This window comes from Salvelinus sp. IW2-2015, linkage group LG13 (assembly GCF_002910315.2).
Source record: "Salvelinus sp. IW2-2015 linkage group LG13, ASM291031v2, whole genome shotgun sequence".
Taxonomy (NCBI): Eukaryota; Metazoa; Chordata; class Actinopteri; order Salmoniformes; family Salmonidae; genus Salvelinus; species Salvelinus sp. IW2-2015.
The window spans coordinates 17,663,802-17,687,604 of NC_036853.1; the positions used below are offsets into that span (position 1 = coordinate 17,663,802).

The 23,803-nt window shown below is 43.2% G+C and overlaps 1 protein-coding gene across 5 annotated transcripts; it reads left to right on the forward strand.

The window, feature by feature from the left end:
• The first annotated feature begins 889 nt into the window (after positions 1-889).
• On the forward strand, positions 890-23,803 carry LOC111972227 (protein ECT2-like). Of its 5 annotated transcripts, none has more exons than XM_023999162.2 (26): positions 890-1,106; positions 5,641-5,803; positions 5,952-6,031; positions 6,646-6,741; positions 7,399-7,581; positions 8,239-8,328; positions 8,467-8,574; positions 9,556-9,629; positions 9,766-9,896; positions 10,048-10,163; positions 10,538-10,600; positions 11,345-11,570; positions 12,530-12,654; positions 13,675-13,794; positions 13,906-13,974; positions 14,055-14,165; positions 14,420-14,516; positions 14,805-14,886; positions 15,023-15,101; positions 16,304-16,423; positions 17,218-17,356; positions 18,305-18,459; positions 19,228-19,335; positions 20,247-20,387; positions 21,041-21,391; positions 22,813-22,903. In XM_023999162.2, exons 2-25 carry the CDS (start codon positions 5,674-5,676, stop codon positions 21,350-21,352), a joined length of 2,955 nt encoding a protein of 984 aa, XP_023854930.1. In that variant the 5' UTR covers positions 890-1,106; positions 5,641-5,673; the 3' UTR covers positions 21,353-21,391; positions 22,813-22,903. The 5 variants fall into 5 exon arrangements, with proteins under 5 accessions (XP_023854930.1, XP_023854931.1, XP_023854932.1 ...); XM_023999163.2 differs by having other exon boundaries at positions 5,645-5,803; XM_023999164.2 differs by lacking the exon at positions 6,646-6,741 and having other exon boundaries at positions 891-1,106.

Consider the following 23,803-nt stretch of genomic DNA (forward strand, 5'->3'; position numbering starts at 1 on the left):
AAACATCGCGTTATTTACGAGTGCACTTCACAGAGGCGTTCCATAACGGAAATATGCAGATATATGCTATAACGGACCAATAAGATCTCGCTAGCTCGTGCTTGGTCCTGCCCATCTCCTTTCTAGTTCTGCCCACCATGACTCATTTGTTCCCATTGGAAACTACAGGCAGTGGCCTATATTGATTTAGTTATAAAAAAAATCATCGGCCTGGTCTGTTTAGTCTCTTCGCAAGCATTCCCGGAAGACTCGCGATGTTGCAGCTCTGGAGTTAGAAACTTTGTGAACAAACTGTCAGGGCCCCACATGGATTAACTCTTAAATTGGGTTAAATCAAGGTTTCCGTTGACGTGACGCCTATCCCTAAYTTAAATCAAGGTTTATCTATTAATCTTGTTGCACCAAATTTTAAAATCCTTCCTCTAATCTAAGTTTAGTTTTCACTTTAAACCTAMATTAATTTAAACCATGTTGGCGCAACCCACCCTCATTGATGGCAACAGGGAAAGGCAGATGTAGGCCTGTACTACAGGTATTCTGTCTTGAAGCCTTGCCTGTGTGTAAGTCTGAAAAGTTGATTTCCCGTTAAACTTCGTAGAAAGTTCATTTATCTAAATGAACTTGCCCAGGTTTAATGACGTAGAAAGTTGATTTATTTAAATTAACTTGCCCATGTTTAATGAGGGCATTCTATAATAGAAGCGGACCATACATTTGAAGAATATCTGATGAAAAGTTGTGTATAACTTCGTAGCCAACCCTGTGCCCACGGAGCGCCTATGCCCTGCGCAGTGCCAGTGGGCATTGTAGTTTGAATCCACGAGCCAATCAGAAGCCGCGCAGTGCTTATTCAGCAGGCTTTCCCATTCTTGTCCAATCAGATTACAGACGCCTTGTTTGCCTTGCTTTTTGAATTCAGATTGAGCGAGTTGACAGATTTATCCACGCGCAAATATATATATTTACTTTTTCGAGACGGCAATAACCTACAGATAGCTAACAGTGTCAATTCAGTTAGCCAGCCGCTAGCTAGCTAGCTGAACTGGTCGACTAGCCAGTTTACCACTGTCACCTGCGATTATTTGTTGTTAATTCCGACGGTTTATGTAAGTCTTAACATTTGTTTATTTTCCAGCAACCATGTTTATTAAGTACTGTAGTTAGTTAGCTGGGTCCAGTACTGTAGTTAGTTAGCTTGCACACTAACGAATTTAGCTAGCTAACGTTAGTTAGGGTTTCATTTAACTAGTTGACGTTAGTAACAACACGTTGTTGTGTAGGGTAATGTACAGTAGCTAACGTTTAGCCAGCCTGGTTCGTTTTTGTTAAACAACCAGTTAGCTAGTCTTTGACGAGGGTTTTCACTGTACGTTAATGCAGTCAWAAATACACTTGAACTTGTGTTGTTTTGCTAGTTAACGTTACATAGTTAATCAGATGTTGCTAACTGGGGTCGGGACGTCTGTTACGTTAACGTTGTTACGTCATGTTTGTAAAATAGTTTTCTGGAAATGTTTCTTAAATGCAACATTGGTTTTCAATGGAATTACAATTTTGTCGTTAGAACTGAAATTCTATAAAGATTTGTGATATAACATATTGTGTAATGGTATATTCATCTGAAATTAAGTCATATTTTGACAGAAATAGCTATATTTATCAACTTAGCCAAATACTAAAATATGGATTGGTTATCAAAAACATTTCTATGTATGGAGAACATCTAACTTCCTTTTTAGTAATATTTGTGTTTTTCTTTCTTTCTGGCTGAACTTGGAGAGAGAACCTCTTATTTTACTTTACCATAAGATTAATGGCAGTATTCTGAGACCATAAGCCATTTTTTATTTTTGTATTCTTTTGATGTGTAGGGGGGTCATCATCAAAGTTATTCTTTGAAGTATTTGGTTGTCCATATCTGCAGAATGTTACCCTTCCCAAATCCCTGACTTGTCTACCATGTCTCAGTTTGGCACCCCTTTAAGCCCAATGTTTCCTTTTTGCAACATTTCCAAAACTACCTCAATACTATAGTCTTTGAGAACTAACAAACATCAAAATGAAAATAGACAGTCTGGGAGAATTGAAAATTCCAAAAACAATGAATTTAGCAGTATTGATTTTGTAATTGCTACTTTAAGCATAATAATTGGTCATGGCAAAATACATTGAATTGAAGGAAATTAGCTTTAAAACAGCAAAATTCTCACGGTTCCAAGGCAGAATATGTACTGTAGAATCGCATGAAATTAGCTTTAAAACCGCAACATTTTCTTTCAGCTCCAAGGCAAAATGTGTAGAATTGCAGGAAATTAACTTTAAACTGCAAACATTTCTCTAAACTCCATTGAGAAAATGTTGAATTGCAGGAAATTGGCTTAAAGATGCAACATTTTTCTTCGCCGCCAAGATGGGGGGCCTTGCCGACCATGCCCATCTTATCTAGAAAAAAACCCTGAATAAATCCTTGCCTAGGGTACCAGTGTGGTATCAGACAAGTTTGTAACGTTTCAGAGGCTACTAATACAACAATGTAGCCTAGCGGTTAAGAGGTTGGGCCAGTAATCAAAAGGTTGCTAGTTTGAATCCCCGAGCTGACTAGATAAGAACATCTGTCTGTGCACGTGAGCAAGGCACTTAACCCTAGTTGCGCCTGTAAGTCGCTCTGAATAAGAGAGTCTGGTAAATGACTAAAATGTAACATTTTTAATTTTATAGTACAGGATGCAATTTAAGAGACCTTGTATTTGTGCAACCGTGGGTCTCACAGGAGGGGAATGTCTAAATGTTTTGACTTCATATTCATCTCGAGCACCACCTCAACATACAGTTGAAGTCYGAAGTTTACATACACCTTAGCCAAATACATTTAAACTCAGTTTTTTACAATTCCTGACATTTAATCCTAGTAAAAACTACCTGTCTTAGGTCAGCTAGGATCACCACTTTTTTTAAAGAATTTGAAATGTCAGAATAATAGTAGAGAGAATTATTTATTTCAGCTTTTATTTCTTTCATCACATTCCCAGTGGGTCAGAAGTTTACATACACTCAATTAGTATTTGGTAGCATTGTCTTTAAATTGTTTAACCTGGGTCAAATGTTTCGGGTAGCCTTCCACAACCTTCAAACAATAAGTTGGGTGAATTCCTCTTGACAGAGCTGGTGTAACTGAGTCAGGTTTGCAGGCCTCCTTGCTCGCACACGCTTTTTCAATTCTGTCCACAAATTTTCTATAGGATTGAMGTCAGGGCTTTGTGATGGCCACTCCAATACCTTGACTTTGTTGTCCTTAAGTCATTTTGCCACAACTTTGGAAGTATGCTTGGGGTCATTGTCCATTTGCGACCAAGCTTTTACTTCCTGACTGATGTCTTGATGTTGCTTCAATATATCCACCAAATTTTCCTACATCATGATGCCATCTATTTTATGAAGTGCACTAGTCCCTCCTGCAACAAAGCACCCCCACAACATGATGCTGCCACCCCCGTGCTTCATGTTTGGGATGGTGTTCTTCGGCTTGCAAAGCCTCCCTTTTTCCTCCAAACATAACGATGGTCATTATGGCCAAACAGTTCTATTTTTGTTTCATCAGACCAGAGGATATTTCTCCAAATAGTACGATCTTTATCCCCATGTGCAGTTGCAAACAGTAGTATGGCTTTTTTATGGCAGTTTTGGAGCAGTGGCTTCTTCTTTGCTGAGCGGCCTTGCAGGTTATGTCGATATAGGACTCGTTTTACTGTGGATATAGATACTTTTGTAACTGTCTCCTCCAGCATCTTCACAAGGTCCTTTGCTGCTGTTCTGTAATTGATTTGCACTTTTCGCACCACAGCACGTTCATCTCTAGGAGACAGAACGCGTCTCCTTCCTGAGCGGTATGACGGCTGCGTGGTCCCATGGTGTTTATACTTGTGTACTATTGTTTGTACAGATGAATGTGTTACCTTCAGGCATTTGGAAATTGCTCCCAAGGATGAACAAGACTTGTGGAGGTATACCATTTTTTTCTGAGGTCTTGGCTGATTTCTTTTTATTTTCCCATGATGTCAAGCAAATAGGCACTAAGTTTGAAGGTAGGCCTTGAAATACATCCAGAGGTACACCTCCAATTGACTCAAATGATGTCAATTAGCATATCAGAAGCTTCTAACGCATGACATAATTTTCTGGAATTTTCCAAGGTGTATTAAGGCACAGTCAACTTAGTGTATGTAAACTTCTGCCCCACTGGAATTTTGATACAGTGAATTATAAGTGAAATAATCTGTCTGTAAACAATTGTTGGAAAAATGACTTGTCATGCACAAAGTAGATGTCCTAAACGACTTGCCAAAACTATAGTTTGTTAACAAGAAATTTGTGGAGTGGTTGAAAAACGAGTTTTAATGACTCAAACCTAAGTTTATGTAAACTTCCGACTTCAACTGAATGTGAAAATGGGGTGTTTCTGTTTTGTAGTAAAAAATGTGTTTCCAATGACATCATAATGCCTACTCATAATTGGTTAAAATCACAATGCACACTTTTTTTACTACAAATCCTAGAAATGTGCCATTTTCACATGTTAATGTTGGGGTGGTGCTGGAAATGATGGATATAAAGTTGAGCATTTTTAGTATTACCTTTTTAAGGACGCGGAAAATGACTGTGTACCTTTTTATCAGGGCGTGTCCAACGTTGGACGGTATGCCCATAATCAGTAGAAAGTTCTAATTAGGAGGTCCTTGAATGCATCACTGAGCTTTGCCCAATAAATAATCGAATCCAATTGTTAGACACTACCACTCCCAGTGTTTCCCCTATATTCGTTGCCGCCACTCCAAAATATATCATTTAAAAAATCTACTACTTAAACAACTAAAACCAGATATAAATTGTAGGAAAGATAATGGAGTTTTGTTTTAATAAGATAATATTTGATGTCTAGCAATCACTAAAATAAAACTAGACAGTCGAGGCAAATCTCCCCCATTTGACTTTATGTCTGGGTCACTCAGATAGCAAAAGAACACCGCATAAGCCATGGCAAAATGTGTAGAATTGCAGGATATTAGCTTTAAAACAGCAAAATGTTTCTGCGGCCAAGAGGACAGACTCAAATTTTGGTCGCAGACTGCGGCATTGGCCATGCCCCCCCCCACGCTAACTTTGTCACCACTGAATTAAAGACAAAAATCATAGGGGAAATGCTAAACATGAATGTCAATGTTTGGTCGCACATGCTTCATTCTACTTCTCGTCTGCGATAGCATGGTGCCCATATTGCAAGGCTGATTAGCTAAAACAGACAGGTGTATGCTCAAAGCGAACATACCACATGAAATTCATGTTTGGAATTTATTTAGAAGGAAGGTGGTTGCATCTAAGTGACATTTACCACAGCCTACTAATTACAACCGTCTACCAATTACGGATATACATTCAATCGTGGTTTAAGTATCACTAGGCAGAGGCACAGGTTGTCAAATAACTCCCAAGGTGGGTAGCCTATATGTTATAAGACCCGAATTCCACTTGGGTATAAAATGGGCTACACACATTTTATTTTCATCATTTCTATTCCAAGTGGTTTGGCATTTGACACCTCACTCTCTCCTCAAGCTCTGACTTTACTAACTTTTGATTGTTTAGACAGGATTGTGCCACCACCCGTGTCACACTTCCATGGCTGACAGCAGCATAGTTACTTTGGGGATGGCTCGGAGCCTGCTGGTGGACTCCTCTGTGTATGACTCCAGGATGGCTGAGACTACTAAGGATGTATTGCTGGGTTTGGGCTCTGAAGACATGGAAGGCAAGAGTTTCACCCTTCTCTCAATCAGTGTGATATTAACTGCTTTTTACCTGAGGCTGTCACTCAAAACAGGAAGAACTTCYTTTTATGATTGCTTTCACATTACCTTTGAGATTTACTGTGCCCTTGGTCCTCTATTCCCTTGTAGAGATGCTACCTCGGGTCGAAACCAGAGTTGTTCTTGTAGGAGAAGCTGGCAAAAATGGAGCACTTGTCAAAGCACTGCAGGTACCGTGCCCTAATGGTTTGAGCCCAGTTGTATGTGTTGTCATTGTGGAAACATCATTGCATTATGGTTTGTTGCGTGTGATTGTTTTCATTTTGTTTTTGAATAATGAGTACAGTGAGTATACAAAACATTAGGAACACCTGCTCTTTCCTTGACCTACACTGACCAGGTGAATCCAGTTGAAAGCTATGATTCCTTATTGATGCCACCTATTAAATCAGTGTAGATGAAGGGGAGGAGACAGGTTAACTTTGTCTGTGAACGTGAGGCTACGGCACAGGGCTCAACTGTAGGAATAAAACAGGTTCACTCTTGAGCGACCGAGGAGCTTTTCGATCTGAAGGCTTCTTTAAATGATCTATTTCGTGTGCCAATCTGTAGTAGTGGCACATTCGTTGACAGCTTAATCAGAGGGGGCAGTCTGCTGAGTGATTCGACAAAAAAGTCGACCTGCTGCTTTCAACTTTATTAATTTAGCAGAACTTTCCCCCCCGGATAGCGTTTGACATTTGTTTGAAGTCCTTGCCTTCTGGGTTGTAATGACACAGGCCCGTTGTTCAGAGAATTTGTCAGTTTGGTGTCGCCAGCTTGAGGTCAATGCTTCATTTTACAGGCCGTCAGAATAATGGAAGTCCCAGTGGTTAAGATTAGAGGAGGAGAACCGGGTGCTGAGACCGGAGAGAAATTGATAAAATCTATAGTCAATATGGTAGGTCTTTTTTCGGGCTTGGATTGTGTTGCATGCTTTAATCCATCAAGGGGGGTCTCTTTGCATGGGCAATCTCAAGGTGATTGGTGTGTAGCTGCAGCAGTATCCTCACAATTACCGGTAAATGTCACAGATTTATACTGTTAACACCTGGTGTCCAAGCTTAGATGTCTCTAACAAAATGATCTAACACGTTCACACTGTTTATTCCTCTAATGCTTTGTCTTCTGATGTATGGTGCCAATAATTCTGTGGGGGATTATGTATTTTATGAATACGGTTTACAGGTATCATACATAATTTCTCTCTTCAGCTCAATGATCTCTGATTTATATAGGCTGTGTTCTTGATTCAATTTCTGCTCGACTGAATTTACTGAGTTAAATCGAATCAAAATAACACCAGAGTGAGCACTGGAAATTGTTTCATGCGGCATTGAGCAATGTCATGGTGAGCGTCGGTCTGTCTCTCTGCAAATTAATGAACGGCTTTCAAGTACCTGAACTTCAATGTTTACCGTTTGCTCTAAACTCACCTACTTTAAATGTATCACTCATATTGCAATATAATATCATGATTATCAAATTACTCTTTTGATATGAAAGGGCTGCTTGTGTGTCCCTACTCACATTAACAGCAACCTTTTTTAATCCACAGGATATCAACGTGCCTTGCATAAAGACCGACGATGTCAAAGAGTTTGGAGATGGAGAAAACACAGAGTTTGAGACGGTGTTCGTGCTCAAAGACTTTACCTCTCCTGACTACATCTATCTTTACAAACATGACAACCGGATCGTGGGCCCCCCGGTTGTTCTGCACTGTGCGGGACGAGAGGAGGTAAGGACAGGAGCAAATCACTCCTGAAATATACTCTCACTCTGGGATGGCACTCGCAGTGCTCGGCTGTGGATCACTCCTCGCCGGTTCAAGCTATGAGGTTTTGACTGTTATGGTGCAATTTAACATCTGCCTGCAACGGGAGATGAAGTAAAARATGGCGGAAAAGTTGTGCTTTCAAGTTTAAGTAGATTTATATGATGGGTTTTGATTGTTCCCGTGAACCCTGAGAAATGCATCACTGTTGTCTGGGTCTAAGCAGAGCACCTGCTCAACTCAGTCAGATTACTGGGGAAGATGAACACACCCTTGGCCACAGATCACTGCAAACCTCACCAGTCACCTCTCTAAGATGAATGTAGATCTATGAAGGAATGCATCACAGCTCTAAAAACTGAAAAGACTTAAAATATGTCCGTATTCAGAATGAGAAATGATCTCTGCATCTATCCCCTTATCTACAGAGCCTGGTAACTTGGAGATCAACATAACACACACATACTTACAAATGCATAGGCCTTTCATACAGCTTTGCTACTGACCAGTAAAGAACCCCCCCCCCCCAAAATGAATAAAAGCAGTGGAGGAAAGGATGCATGAGGAATGTTTCCAATATCTGAGATTTATAAGAACTATATTGTTTGTTGTTTCCCACAGCCCCTGCCATTTTCCTCTCGTCCTCTATACTCTACCACCATGCTCAACTTGTCGCTGTGTTTCACCGGTTTCCGCAACAAAGAGGAAGTTGTAAGTGGAATGCGTTCAAGCTGATTGTCATTATTTGTAGCACTACCAAGTACCAAAACATGTTGGTTTTGTTTGCTTTTTAATGCTAAGAGATATGTATTGGTGCCAAATGTCACTCATTGCCTACAACCCCTGCAGAAAAACCTGGTGAATCTGGTGCATCACATGGGAGGCACCATTCGGAAGGACTTCAGCACTAAAGTCACCCATCTCATTGCGTACTCCACTCATGGCGAGAAATACAAGGTTTGTAAAACACCCCTAACCATTCCTTCCATCTGGAAGAGCTCATGTATAGACCTAATCCATGTGATTTATTTTCTTCCCCACATGACATTTCATTTGCTGACTGAAGTTTTTGTTTTATTGATTCAGTGGTTCTGTTCGCTTTTCTCCACCCCCTTCGTTTTCTGAGTTGAAAGCTCAACTTGTTTAGATGTTTTGCTCCAGCACTTTAAACAGGAAAGTAGCCTAGCTCTCTTAACAGACATATTGAGACATTTTACATTGGAAAGTGAGTACTTAACAGAGTACAAGAATGAGATCTGTTTCAATACACATGCCTTTTTTCATCCTTGGCTTTTGAAGGAGCTTTTTACCTCTTGCAGTACCTGGCACACAGCCTACAGCTTTTGTAAAAAGAGGGCCAAACACCTCAATCCTCTTTTTTAAAGAGTAGTTTCTGTACCATACTGGGCATAAGAGGCTGCTGAGGGGCTGGAACAGAGCAAATGGAATGGCATCAAACGCATGGAAACCATGTGTTTGATATATTTGATACCATTCAACTCATTCCTCTCCAGCTGTTACCACAAGCACCCCAATTATCCTGTGATACCGGGGTATATCGTATTGCTGGTAGTGCACACAAGGGCCTCTTTCTTTCCTGACGTAAAAAAAACTAAATAATGCACAAAACAAATGTAGGCAGCATGGATCTTGATCCAGGAGGGGATTGTCTCTGCTTTAACCAAGAAGCTGGATCCTGCAAGTTAGCCACTTAGTTCGCAAACCAAATGCATAGTTGGAGCCCTGATCTGAAGATAACTTTCTAAGATGTGCCAAATAAATGAACTTCTAGTTATAAACAGTAGCACCCACTCACCGAGCTTTAGGGAGCCCCCACAAAAAGGTACTGAATTGAAAATCGTACAGTCTGTATTTCATAATACCCCAGTATGTGGCATATACCTCCTAATATGACATACCTCTCTGTGTCTCTTCTAGCTTGCTGTGTGTATGGGSACACCCATCCTCACCCCAACATGGATCCATAAGGCCTGGGAGCATAGAGATGATGTGTAAGTATCTCCTCACGCTACAGACAATGGCCAAAGCCAACTGCATTCCCAGTCCTCATTGTGGTCTTCACGTTCATGTCTGTACATCAATGTATAATGTACATGTATGAGGGCTGACAACCACCTGTTCTTACAGTAGTTTCCATGCTGGTGATGAAGAGTTCCGCACTGAATTCAAAGTTCCCCCCTTTCAAGACTGTGTGCTGAGCTTCCTGGGCTTCTCAAACGAAGACAAGACCAACATGGAGGAAAGGACAATCAAACATGGTATTAGCCTGAGGTCTTACATTTTCAGTATTTCTTTTTTATTCCTTCATATGTTATATCTAGGCTTTACAAAAGCTACTCTGCAAGCACATTATCCTCCCTTCTATTATGGAGTACTTTTGGAGTTTCTAAAACTTTGTGTTTCTCCAAGGTGGCAGCCACCTGGAGGTTGGTGATCAGAAGTGCACTCACATGGTGGTGGAGGAAAACTCTGTCAAGGAGCTGCCATTCGTACCATCAAAGAGACTGTATGTTGTCAAGCAGGAGGTGAGCACTTCAATGTAGTAGGTGTCAGCTTACATCACCGTACTGGCGGTAGGCAGACATAAACATAAAATATTTCCCAGATCAGCCGTATGTCTGACTGAAGCATAATACCTCAAATTCATGTGCCTCAAATTCATGAATTTTCRAAAGCATTGTCAAGTCTGGGAAAATGAGCCTTGTTGTTTTCTTCTAAGGAGTATGTCAAATACGCATTTCTATTTAATGTATTTGGTTGTATTGATTGATAAACTCTTGCCTCACTTGGATGATCAATATTTAATTTTCCTTTCGACTAGACAAGTCATTTGAGCAGAGATAGTGAGCACTGGCGTTCCCCACCTTGTATCAATAAAATGTTTCTTTGCTTTTTCAAGTGGTTCTGGGGAACGATACAGATGGATGCCCGAGCAGGAGAGTCCATGTACTTCTATCAGAAGGTAAGTTCTGTCTGTCAGTCAATCTGATTCATCCTCCTAATGCCCCTACACGAACCTCTATACAGTGGAATGGACACTGCTAAGATTCTATAAACTGTGTCGCGCACATCCTCATGAGTATCCCTCTTTGGAGGGAGTGAAGTGAGTTTGGGAAATAAAATACAAAAAAAATTCACATACGAACTTTGTCCAAATCAAAAAAGCTCCCCAAAAATAGGATGATCCCTGTGATAGAATGTTTATTTTGATTGGCAATGCTCTGCATTTTTCAAAGTCCATGTCTGGATTGTAAGAGAAAGCGTTCTTGGAAAGCATGTTAACGTTTTAATCAAATTTATATAAATCTGAGTATTCACAATAATTGTAGTATTGTGCGCTTGCAAACCAGTGGAGGCTGCTGAGGGGAGAACGGCACATAATAATGGCCGGAACGGAGCAAATGGATTTGCAACAAACACCTGGAAACCATGTATTTGATACCGTGCCACTGATTTGACACTTATAAGTGTAATTGCTTTGCATGCGCAGACGGATGATAAACGAGGTGAAATTATAGCTTCACAAATCTCATCACAATTTTGAACCTCTACCCTGCAGAGCTTAATCGAGCATCTGATCAAAATACGTGAGGTTTTAGTTCTGGTTTATCAGAGATGACTTTCCACCACAGTGCCATCCTTCTTTTTACACACATTTTTCTCCATACACCCTCATCTGACATGCCCATGTTTCTCCTACTCTCAGATGGACAGTCCTGTGCTGAAGAAGGCTGTGTCCCTGCTGTCCCTCAACACACCCAACAGTAACCGGAAGAGGAGGCGTCTGCGGGAAACCCTGGCCCAGCTCACCAAGGAGACTGAGATCTCCCCCTTCCCTCCACCCCGCAAGAGGCCTTCTGCCGAACACTCCATGTCCATGGGCTCTCTGCTGGACATCTCCAACACCCCCGAGACCTGCAAGGCCTTGGCAGGTGAGAGAGGAGCCACGGTCACTCATCAGCCACACATGTCATGTCACAGGGCTGGTAACACTGGGTGTTAGCCTGTCAACGGTGGTTAATAAGCGCCTCTGGCCTCGTTAAAAGTTAATGCAGGCAAAAACAGACAGGGATTATAGCATCATTAGTGTCTCATGTCAGCCCTGTCATAGACTAAGGAGGCGGTCACTGCTTGTTGCAGGGGGAGGCAGGAAGAACCAGCACGCTCTGATATTCTGTTTGAACTCCCCCCAAAGAGACTGAACACCCTGTCTTTCAGAGCACAGTGTAGAGAGCAGCAGGCGTAGGAGGTGCTGTGCTGAGGCCAACAGGCAGAGGAGGATGAGTGCCAGGGAGATGAGTAGGGGACAAAGAGAGGCCCTTCCACTGCACTAGCACTGCCACCCCTCAGCAGGAAGCAGGGACACCAGAGGCCCCCATGGGCCCTCAGGACAGGGAGTGTGTCCTCAGCCAGTCCCCGGCCACAGACCGGGGAGGGTTCGTGGAGGGACTCGTCACAGGAGTCAGTCTGTCTCAGCGAATGCCAGGAGATGAAGGGTCACTCAGTTGAACTGTCACTGTGGTGGAATCTGATTTTGCATGATATTAGAAACTGTATAATAAGTTTTTTTAGTGCTGTCTTGCTGATCAAAGAGGAAGAATAGTATATTGATTGTTAAATCCCGGAGAGTTGATTTGAGGGTGAGATGATATGAAGGGGTGCGATGGTATGAAATACACTTGTTGCCTACTCAAACGATTCTCGCTAGCTAAGACAAAAGCCCAACGCTTCCACAGAGTAGCTCTCACTTTGCATGTCAGACAATATACTCTTATTTCCTCAACTATGAGACATACAGGAAGTTCTGGATTGTGTATTGTCGAAGAAAACATGTTTTTCTCCACTGTCTCAATCAATATTCACCTCTTGACGATCCCTGGCTCTCTTCCAGAACATTCCCGGCCCTTGAAGAGCTCTACACCTGCTGTCCTGAAGCAGTCGGCTAGATGGCAGGTCTCCAAGGAGTTGTACCAGACAGAGAGCAACTATGTGGATATTCTCACCACAGTCTTGCAGGTTTGTTGCTGCTGCTGTGGATGTTGGGCTCACTTAGCATCACCGAGGCTGCTAGGGTCCTAATCAGGCTGTCCCACTGGTGCCTGAGTCCAGTGACCAGTGGGGGAGAAAATGAATAGGATTATGAGCGTCAGGACTGTCAGCAAGGCAGGCAGGCTCCCACTCACACCACACCACTCACTGTGTTGCTCATCGATCCAAGCCTCAGGCCTTTCCTTGTCTCATTGCTCCCACTTTGGCAGCTCTCCATCTCTCTCTGCTTGCTATAGCATTACTATGATACCAGTAGAATGGAATGTCCTCGCTCACTCTCTGGTTAAGCAAACATCACTATGCCAAAAATAATGTACCCACTCCTTGGCTCACTCCCCCCTAAGTCACCTGTGCTCACTTTCACCCACGCCTGGTCACCCACCACCAGTCTTAAGAAGTAACCAGTAGTATTGTGTCCTCTGCCCCATGCCCACTACACCATGCCAGCTCAGATGAGACAGATGGCAGGCTTCACATCAAATGGTCTTTAACACTGACTGCTGACCCCATGTCCACTGCCCTCTGAAGTCAGTCCATGAACTGGCCTGCCAAGAAGTGGGCTTGAATACCAATTATCCCATTATGATTCACACATGTTGGGCACTTGTTAAAATTTATTTTTATTAGAAGGTAATTCCAGGACATTTTGAGCCTTTTGATTATACTTTTTACAGGGAAAGCTGAATAGAGCTTTACTAGATCAGAGGACTTTTTAATGGGAATCATTTCTTGTAGTTTATTAGGGGACCTACTTTCACTGTTTGTGAGTTTTCTGTGTCTTTGATAAGATGATGGGGAGGCAGGGTGGTCTTTTATAATTAATACTTACCTGCACTCTAAAATGATTTGGCTTTCTACTTTTATGAACATTCTCATGGGACTCACTATTTCAGACTGAATAGTTTTGTCTGTATTGGGGGTGTATGTATTGATTAAGGGAATAGTGGGTTAAGTCTGAGTCTCACCTGAAACGTCTGTTCCTTTTAGCTGTTCAAAGTCCCCCTGGAAAAGGAAGGCCAAGTTGGTGGACCCATTTTGGCTCCGGAAGAAATCAAGACTATCTTTGGCAGCATCCCAGAGATCTTCGACGTACACACCAGAATAAAGGTGGGCACTTCTCTCCTTGAAATGTCCCAAGATGACCTGAACAAGAGTTTAATCTGCAGTGAAGTCACCTAAACGCCCTCTGTCTCTCTGCTTATTGGGTTGATTTGACAGGCCGATCTGGAGGAGCTGGTCATGGACTGGTCTGAGAACAAGAGTGTCGGGGACATCATTCTCAAATACGTGAGTATAATAGGCCTTTGTTCTGAATGTTGTATTGAGCCATTTTGGACATTCTCACTCAGTTCCTTTCTGTCTGTCAGTCTAAAGACCTGGTGAAGGCTTACCCGCCATTCGTCAACTTCTTTGAGATGAGCAAGGAGACCATAGTGAGGTGTGAGAAGCAGAAACCAAGGTTCCATGCTTTCCTCAAGGTATGTGACCTCTGAGACGATGTACATTTGTGTATACATCCACGTGAGTGTAGGTTTAGAAGTTACCATATGCCTCATGCTAAAGGTCATTCATTGCTTGTCTCTTTATGTACAGTAAACTTGAAGAAAATGTCTCAGTCTGTGTTGTGAATGTGAGTGATTGTCTGTGTGTGTAAGTAAGCCGCAACATGTCTGTCAGGTCTCCTCCTGCTTCAACAGCAGTGTTTTTTTCTTTTCTTTTTTCTTGCCTCCAGATCAATCAGGCGAAGCCCGAGTGTGGGCGACAGACGCTGGTGGAGCTGCTGATTCGCCCTGTGCAGAGACTGCCTAGCGTCGCCCTTCTCCTCAACGGTAGACTACACCACGCGCACACAAACACACTTGACAGCCAAATCTTGAGCAACATGGTACATATGTGGCATGATAGAAGTACTAACTATAATGCATTCTCCTCACCTGCATATGAAGAGAGCGCTTGATTTCCYACTAAAATGTCACAGGAAATACTGATAGATGCTCCTCGCCTTTATCCACAGTTGTGTTATAAATCTGTCGGTCATATCAGTTGTTTGCCCTTGGCTTTTTTCACTGTTCTATCAATTATATATGTCAATGTTCATTGACCCATCTATTTTGCAGATATTAAGAAACACACTGCCTGTAACAACCCTGACAAAATCACTTTGGAGAAGGCAATCGAATCACTCAAGGAAGTTATGACGTGAGTCAACTGTGCACTACCGGCCATGCATGAAGCATTTTGCTGTAATTAAGTTAAAGCCTCATTCATTAGCCATGCATTTACATAAAGTGATTGTAGCATCAGTTGGCTAACGGAATTTATTTGGCCCCCCCAGTCACATAAACGAGGACAAGAGGAAAATAGAGGGACAGAAGCAGATCTTTGATGTCGTCTATGAAGTTGACGGCTGCCCTGTAAGTTGTTTGTGCATTTCTTCACTGGAATGTGGCACGCTTTGTTGAGCCTCTAATCCATTAATGGCTGTCCTCCAGCACCATAACGGCTAGGCCTCTCCCATAACGGCGTTAATGGCTGTCCTCCAGCACCATAACGGCTAGGCGCTCTCCCATAACGGCGTTAATGGCTGTACTGCAGCACCATAACGGCTAGCCTTCCATAACGGCGTTAAGGCTGTACTGCAGCACCATAACGGCTAGGCCTCCCCATAACGGCGTTATGGCTGTACTTTGCAGCCCATAACGGCTAGGCCTCTCCCATAACGGCGTTATGGCTGTACTGCAGCACCATAACGGCTAGGCCTCTCCCATAACGGCGTTATGGCTGTACTGCAGCACCATAACCGCTAGGCCTCTCCCTTTGCGTTAATGGCTGTACTCTAGCACCATAACAGCTAGGTCTCTCACCATTACGGCGTTATGGCTGTCCTCATCAACATAACGGCCAGGCCTCTCCCTATGCGTTAATGGCTGTACTCCAGCACCATAACGGCTAGGCCTTTCCCATAACGGCCAGGCCTCTCCCACAACGTCGTTAATGGCTGTACTCCAGCACCATAACGGCCAGGCCTCTCCCTATGCGTTCACCCTGATATCCCTATTTATTTCAGCTAATTTCCACAGGATGCATTTTTCGCACTGTTCACTGCACATTTATAGCTTGTAATTCATGGATTATTGCGCTGGAGTTAACTTGATAATGTGTGTGTGGAGAATTTGTGTAGAGCTGTGTGTATGTGTGTACCAAACTACTTTTCTGTGTGCCGAAGTCCGCTTTTCAGGTGATAATAGTGGAGATGAGTTGGGACTAGAGGGAGTGAATTAGTATACCTTTGGCTCTGGGCTGTGAGTATAGCTCTATTTATCTTGATTTGGATAAGCAGAGCATCCAAATGAATAAACATAGTTTGATGATAGGGTTTTAAAGGAATAATGGGACTGGAAATGGAAATTTCTCCATCAGCCGTGCAGTGAAATGACCAATCTGTAGAGTTAGACCCATTAATACCAAATATGGCGCTTTAAATGAGGCCTGTGATTGAATCATGAAGCTCTCTCTGGTGACCGTGTTTGTTTGTTTATTCACGAATGGTTGCTGGATGTCTTTTTGGTTGTGTGATATTCATCCCGTCTGCTCGCTCTCTCTCTCTCCTCCTCAGGCCAACCTGCTCTCGTCCCACCGCAGCCTGGTCCACAGGGTGGAGACCATCGCCCTGGGAGACAAACCCTGTGACCGAGGCGAGCACGTCACACTCTTTCTCTTCAATGACTGTCTTGAGGTAACGCCCACATCAATGAAGTAATACCAACATTGAAAACCTGCTCATCTGACACTCCAGCCAGGCTCAATGATATGCTGAATATTTTAACCCTGGTCAACATTTCACCGTATTGACTAGTGATGGCCCAGATATGGCTTTAGGTGTTATAACTTTACAATACACCCAAAACGCCCTCCAAGTTAATGCCATTGCTCATTTGAGAAAATCTTGCCCGTCCTCTATTCCCCCCCACATTATGAAATCTTTGGGACTTGAGATGCTAAGAAAATGCAAATTCAGTAGCAAAGAGCCCCACTGGCTGATTATTTATGGGTGTGCAATCTATCGTTGCTGACACAGCTTCTTATCTGGCTCCTAATTAGTGAAGTGTTGCATTAGAATGGGGGTTAGCAATCAAACCCAGAATGGGTGTGGGCGAGGCGGCCTGATTCAGGAGTGTCAGAGCAGCCTGGTAATGAGCATGGGGAGAGCAGGGGCTGCACTCTTCAATTATTCATTGATTAGCTCCTCTGTATTCAGATCTCCCCTACCCCCAATAGATATCACCATACCTTCATGGGACAGACCCAACCCCTGCCTGAGCCCCCACACAGGCCAGTTAAACACATGCTAATGACTGGGACCGTTTACCTTCTATAAAAGGCCCTATCGATTTGTCACAGCTTAACCACTACCTCCCCTGACATACATACATACATACATACATACTTCACTTCACTTCACTGGAGAGAGAGATTAGGTAGGGGTGAAGGCTTGAGGCTTCCATACTTCAACTGTGTCTGTATTTGCAGATTGCCCGGAAGAGACATAAGGTGATCAGCACATTCAGGAGTCCTCTGGGCCAGACGCGATCTGCAGCCCAACTCAAACACATCACCCTCATGCCTCTGTCCCAGATCAGGAGGGTCCTGGACCTGCAGGATACAGAGGGTGAGTGAGCCCCAGCCCCTGGCATGTTCTCTACCTGCCTGCCTACCTACCTACCTACCTACCTACCTACCTATCAAATGCTGTTAGTCACATACACAGTTTACAGCAGGGATAAAAGGTGCGAAGAAATGCTATGGGCTAGCTCCATCAATGCAGAAAATCAGACAGTAATAATAAAAGTCAGGTCAAAAATGAGAGGTTGTGAACATAGTAAAAATGGACTGTATTACACTGTGTTTAGAAATATAAAGTAGGTAATGTCTTGGTCACGCTGTGGAATACATAGTATATAATAGAACAGCAGCGTTGACTGTGTCTGTGTGTGTGAGAGTTCTGAGTGGGTGTGTTTGTGTAAGGATTGGATGTGTGGGTAGTCAGTGCAAATAATCTAAGGTGCCGATAATGAGGTGGAAATAGTCTCTAAGGTGCAGATCTGTAGGGAGACGGCTAGGGTTAGCTGTTCAGCAGTCTGATGGCCTGCTTACCTACCTACCTCACAGTGTTTAACATCCATTACTAAGCAACATGACCACTCCTTGTTTGTGCTTCTTTTGGGTCGATACACATTCCCTGAGCAGGTATATTGCTCCATTCCGTTTTCCCTGTATCGGGAAATGTTATTCATAAGCATACTGGATAGCCTAATATTTGGAGTCAACACGGACTGAAATGGCATCCCAGACATAATCAAGCAAACATCTCTCCTCTCTCCCACTAGCAGTGACTCAGCTTGTTTGGCCTTGTAATGGAGCTGCTAGGTTTAATTTCACCGTCAATATGTACTATAATTACAAGCAGTGTATGTTGATACACCAGAGATGGCCCTCAATGCGTCTTAAAGAGAAATGGGATGCATGTTTTTCAACAATTAGTTTTGCCAGCTAGACTATTGACATTTTTGAGTGGTCCAAACCTTGCTCATTTCTCTTTCTCTCTTCTCTCTCTCAGATTGCCATAATGCCTTTGCCCTGGTGGTGCACCCGCCCACGGAACAGGAGAATCTTCTCTTCAGCTTCCAGCTGACCACTGAGGATACGGTGAAGTCAACCTGGCTGAAGATGCTCTGTCGACACGTAGCCAACACTATCTGTAAGGCTGACGCGGTGAGAGATGCAGAGTGAGACAGTGGTCCACTGAGCCGCTATAGGCTCATCGTGTTGGGTTGGAGGGCTCCTCCTGAGAACACATGTTGCAACACATGTTGCCTGTCTGTCTGCTCCTCTCATTAACACAGCCAGACAGGCTGAAGCGACCAAGGCATCCCTCACCGGTCTGGTGTCCTCGTGCAGAACATGGTGTATGGACTCTTTAGAGGTTGATGAGGACACAAATGCAATTATTTGTGCCAGTTTTAGTACACTTACATATCATGTTGCGTGAGTGGCCTTTTTGGTCATTTCAATCCTATTAGATTGTCCTCTGTGGTTAAACTGGAAGACAGATTAATGTAATTAGAAGCGGAATTGTACTAGAACTAACACTAAAGACATAGATGGGTTGTTTTATCTCTCCACAGGTCTTTTCACTGATGTAGTATTAGAGCTTGAATGAGGAAGCTAACTAGTAATTGGCTGCCCGGAGACAGACGTGTATTTCCCATCATAATTAAAAACAGGCGTAATAAGCTTCGGAGGTGAGCCCAGCCAGTCCCAGCTGTCAGGGGTGAGCTGTCCACTAGGTGGCGACTTAAACCTCTACTACAGGCTGGCCTTGCTATCTTAATTGATTCACTGGCTCTCTCCGCACCRTGAATACCAACCAGTGAGCTCCAGCTGCATGTAAAAACAGACAACAGTTTCTCACTCTATGCATTTTGACAGCGAAGCAGAATGGGCTGGAAATGTATTTATACTTGTTTCTATTTTAAACAGGAAGATCTAATTCAGTGCACTGAGCCTGACTCTGTCCAAGTGAGCACAAAGGATATGGACAGCACGCTGAGTAAAGCCTCTAGAGTCATCAAGAAAACTTCAAAGAAGGTAAAATGGGCTCCGAATTAGCCCATCTCTCTCCTGTATTCCACACAAGCACATGCTGGATATTGGACAAGCTGACTGTTAAACAGAGCTATTTTCAAAATCAAATCAAATTTTATTAGTCACATGCGCTGAATATAACCGGGTGTAGACCTTACAGTGAAATGCTTACTTACGAGTCCCTAACCGACAGTGCAGTTTCAAAAAAATACAGATAAGAATAAGAGATAAAGTAACAAGTAATTCAAGCAGTAAAAAAATAACAATATATACAGGGGGCTGCCGGTACAGAGTCAATGTGCGGGGCACCGGTTAGTTGAGGTAATATATACATGTGGGTAGAGTTATTAAAGTGACTATGCATAGATTACAACAGAGAGTGGCAGTGGTGGGGAGGGGGGGCAATGTGAATAGTCTGGGTAGACATTTGACTAGATGTTCAGGAGTCTTATGGCTTGGGGGTAGAAGCTGTTTAGAAGCCTCTTGGACCTAGAATTGGCGCTCTGGTACCGCTTGCCGTGTGGTAGCAGAGAGAACGGTCTATGGACTAGGGTGGCTGGAGTCTTTGACAATTTTTAGGGCCTTCCTCTGACACCGCCTGGTACAGAGGTCCTGGATGGCAGGTGGTGATYTGGACACCAAGGAACTTGAAGCTCTCAACCTGCTCCACTGCTGCTCCGTCGATGAGAATGGGGGTGTGCTCAGTCCTCTTTTTCCTGTAGTCCACAATCATCTCCTTTGTCTTGATCACGTTGAGGGAGAGTTTGTTGTCCTGGCACCACACGGCCAGGTCTCTGACCTCCTCCCTAATAGGCTGTCTCGTTGTTGTCGGTAATCAGGCCTACCACTGTTGTCATCTTGACATAATTTTGAGTCTCAGGGTGGTTTTGAGTGTTTGACTGTTTAACCTCCAGGTAACGAGAGCGTTTTCCTTCACCAAAACACCAAAACGGGTAATCCAGAGAGCATTCATGGCCAACAGCACCTCCGACGACAAGAGCCCTGGCCCCAGCTCAGAGAACATGATCCACGTTGGAAGCAGTGCCACCCTGTCAGTAAGTCCATCCACCCACCCACCCGTCTACTTCAAAGGTCCAGGCCTTGAACAAGGTTTGTCTCATCAAGTCGAGGCTAAAGGGGCATAGTGCAAGATAAAAGAGCAATGGCAGAAGAATCTTGAGTCATTTTAGGATTTTCAGATGGGTACTCTAATTGTACCTTGTTTTTCTCTGAAAATCAATTTGCAGCGCTCTCCAAAGCATAGTCCTGAAAGGGTTGCGTAATTAGGTGATTGTTGACGTCTAATGGTGAAATTGTTGTTCTGCCAGTGCAAGCCATTTTCCTTTTGAAGGAACGGCTTCAGTTTTTCAATTAATGATGACACATGACTGTTTTGAACTTTTCTCCTTTTTTATTCAGTTTAGCTATTTATTTCCTGTTCTAACTACATCAAGTCAGGCTTTATTTTATCTCTGAGTCTTTTTCGGACCTTTTCTATACTTCCTTTTATTAGAATGGAAAAGATGAGTCATACAATACTAAATATTTGAAGAAAGGTACTGCACTCAAACTTTGCTATTAAAAAGGGATTTTAAGTGCAACTTGATGCAGAAGTGTGATATGCAGAGTCTGACCTATGAGTTGACAGGGTCTCTCCCATGGTCTGTGACTCTTCCCCCCCCCCCCATGCTTTGCTCTGTGACTGTAGATGGCCCGCTCCACCTCAACATTCAACCTCAGTGGTTCTACCAAGAACTCTGCTGCTGCGGTGCAGCGCTCTAACTCCCTGGACCACCCACCCTGTCCCCGCCTCCGTGTTCCCGTCTGTATTCATACCGCAGACCCAACCCCTAGTCCAACCTGCCCTGAGGAGACCCCACGTAAGCCCCAACCCACCCCCACCAGGCCCCCTTACTCTGCTGGCCCCCCTACCTGGAGGGTCCCGTCCAAAGGGAGGCTTCCCCCTGGTGCCTGCAGGGACCTGCTGGTCCCCTCTGACCCCACAAGGCAGGCTGCTTGAGGCCCTGCAAAGAGACCCTCCTATAGGCGGCTGACTGACGTGAGCATCACCATGCTTGGTTTAATACCCCTTTTAACTCACTGGGATAGGTGGTGGCTCTTTCACTAACTCCTCATTCCTGGGCTGTGGTGGCTCTCTCTCTCTGGCTCTCTGTGGGCTCCCTCCTCTTATCTGCTGCACACCTCACTCACTCAGCTCCACTAACATCAGCTTGCAGCGCCGGGCAGATGCTCACTTTTAGCTTTTACATAAGCCCTCTCGATCCATTTTGGAAAAGGGAGGAGTGTCTTACAACAACAGATTATTTGGTTATGATCTATGGCTTCTAAAACAATAAATGTGTTGTGGTGACAGTGATTTACATTTTTCTTCCACTAATTAAATAAATCCAAAATTGTGTGCAGCATTATGCTTTAGTGTTTGGATGGACACTCCAGGCCTTTTGACAATCTGTCACTGGGCATTTGTGAAACAGTGGCTTCATGCGTGTCCCTACTCCTGTTCTGTATGTCCTCGCTGTGCCACTGCTATTGATCCTGCGCCCTCAAATTTAAACCGTAATGTCACCTCAAATCTCATTAACCTGACTGGGCCCTGTCGAAGTGAGAARGTGTTATGGTGGTTATAGCAACAAGCAAATGGTGAGAAGGTGCTGGTGCATAAATTGGGTTGCTATTCAGGCTGGCCTTTACTCTCACTCTGGCTTTAGCCGGCCACGGCTTTACTGAAGGAGGATACATGATACATGACGCACACCTGTTTACGCTCCTACGTTCGTTAACACTCCGGTTTCCTTAGGGTAGACTCTTGATGAGGGTGAAATATGTATGCATTTTAACCAGCCAGACCTTGTGGTTCCCCGGAAATCACCCTGCTTTTATGCAGCAGCACCTTTCATGTTGGCCTCCCCCAAGTTGCCCCGGTAACATATAAAGGTTCCTTTTCAATAGATCCGATTCATCCACAGTAATGAGCAGCACAGGGACAGAGAGAGGAAACCACGTCTTTACAACATGGCAAAATGTTGAATGGTTTTGGAAGTTGGGGGAAGTATAGTAATATTGTATTGGCATCACTCGCTCGATTAGTTCAATGCCAACATTTGGCTAGGAAGGCAGACTGGCACTGGGGAAAGCTGAATGTAAAAGTAATTAAATGAGACTTCCATATAAAACGACCTTGTATCCTTCACAAAGCACTTCCCACGATATTGCTTTTGCGGACCACATGACAATCCATCTTCGTGCCGTGGCTTTTAAAGGTACACCAGGAGTCCCAGCGTGTACATGTGATCAGAAAGCCCTCATGTTGAATGACTTAAGTGCTCACTTGAGCATTTGCTCATCTCTAACCCTTCAGTGTAACTCATTGTCCTTAAACTAACACTCGAGGGGTCGTTTCTGTTTTGGAACCCAATCAATTTTCTAATTTAATTAATGTCCCTGTTCTGTTCCCTCCAGGCGATGCACTCTCCCTCCATGGTCAACCTGCCGTCCATGTTTGAGAGGAAGTACCACACGTTCAGTCGCTCCACATCCCACCTGTTCTGATTGACTCTTAGAGGAGAGAAACCCAGCAAGCTGTTCTGCACTGTCCACCACTCACTGTAATTCAATTAGCTCACCTCTCGGCAATGTTACTGCAGATTGGCACATCCTGTAATTGTTTAATGAACGCAAGTTCATACAGATAATGTGTGACTTGGAAAATGAAAGATGGATACTCTTGTATTTAGTGTTTACTTACAATGTTAAAAGTTGACCTCATGTCTTAAACATTTGGGAACATTTGATTAACATGTATAGGTATGATATTTACTGACATTTTCTGTATTTTTGTCGTGGAGGGATATAATTCACTGAATGATTAGCCAATATATGTGTTACTTTGTTTTTTGGGAACAAGCCTGTTGGCTTCACTTACTATAGTTTCCAGCTTTTATAAAGCTCTTGAAATGTTTTTACTTTTTGATGATATAAATGATCAGGATTAGGGGAACAAAAGCTACTGTTTGCTGTTTTGTAAGTGATTGTTTTATGTTGTCAAGTTTTTCAGGAGGGACTAAGGGGATGATGTTGCATTACACTACATTTTCCAGAATCATTTTATAAATAGTCTATATACAAATCCTCTTTCTCTTGCTATTTATGTGTACATTTGCCTCCCTTTTGTCTGTCATTATCTATAATTGTTCTGATTTACCTCTTGTCATAATTGTCTTCCACTATGTGTATTCCATACACTTACACATGATCCAACGTTAAGCTTATTTCTGGTGGATTATTCAGTTATAGGATGTTGTTCACGACTTCTCTTACATGATGAATGGAAAAAATTAATAATTATCTCCCATTCATCTTGATTGAATAGTGACTATTATTATGCAAAGTCACTTTATGGTTTGTAATTMAATTGTTTTACTCAATTTTAATAAAAATGCCCAATATTGAA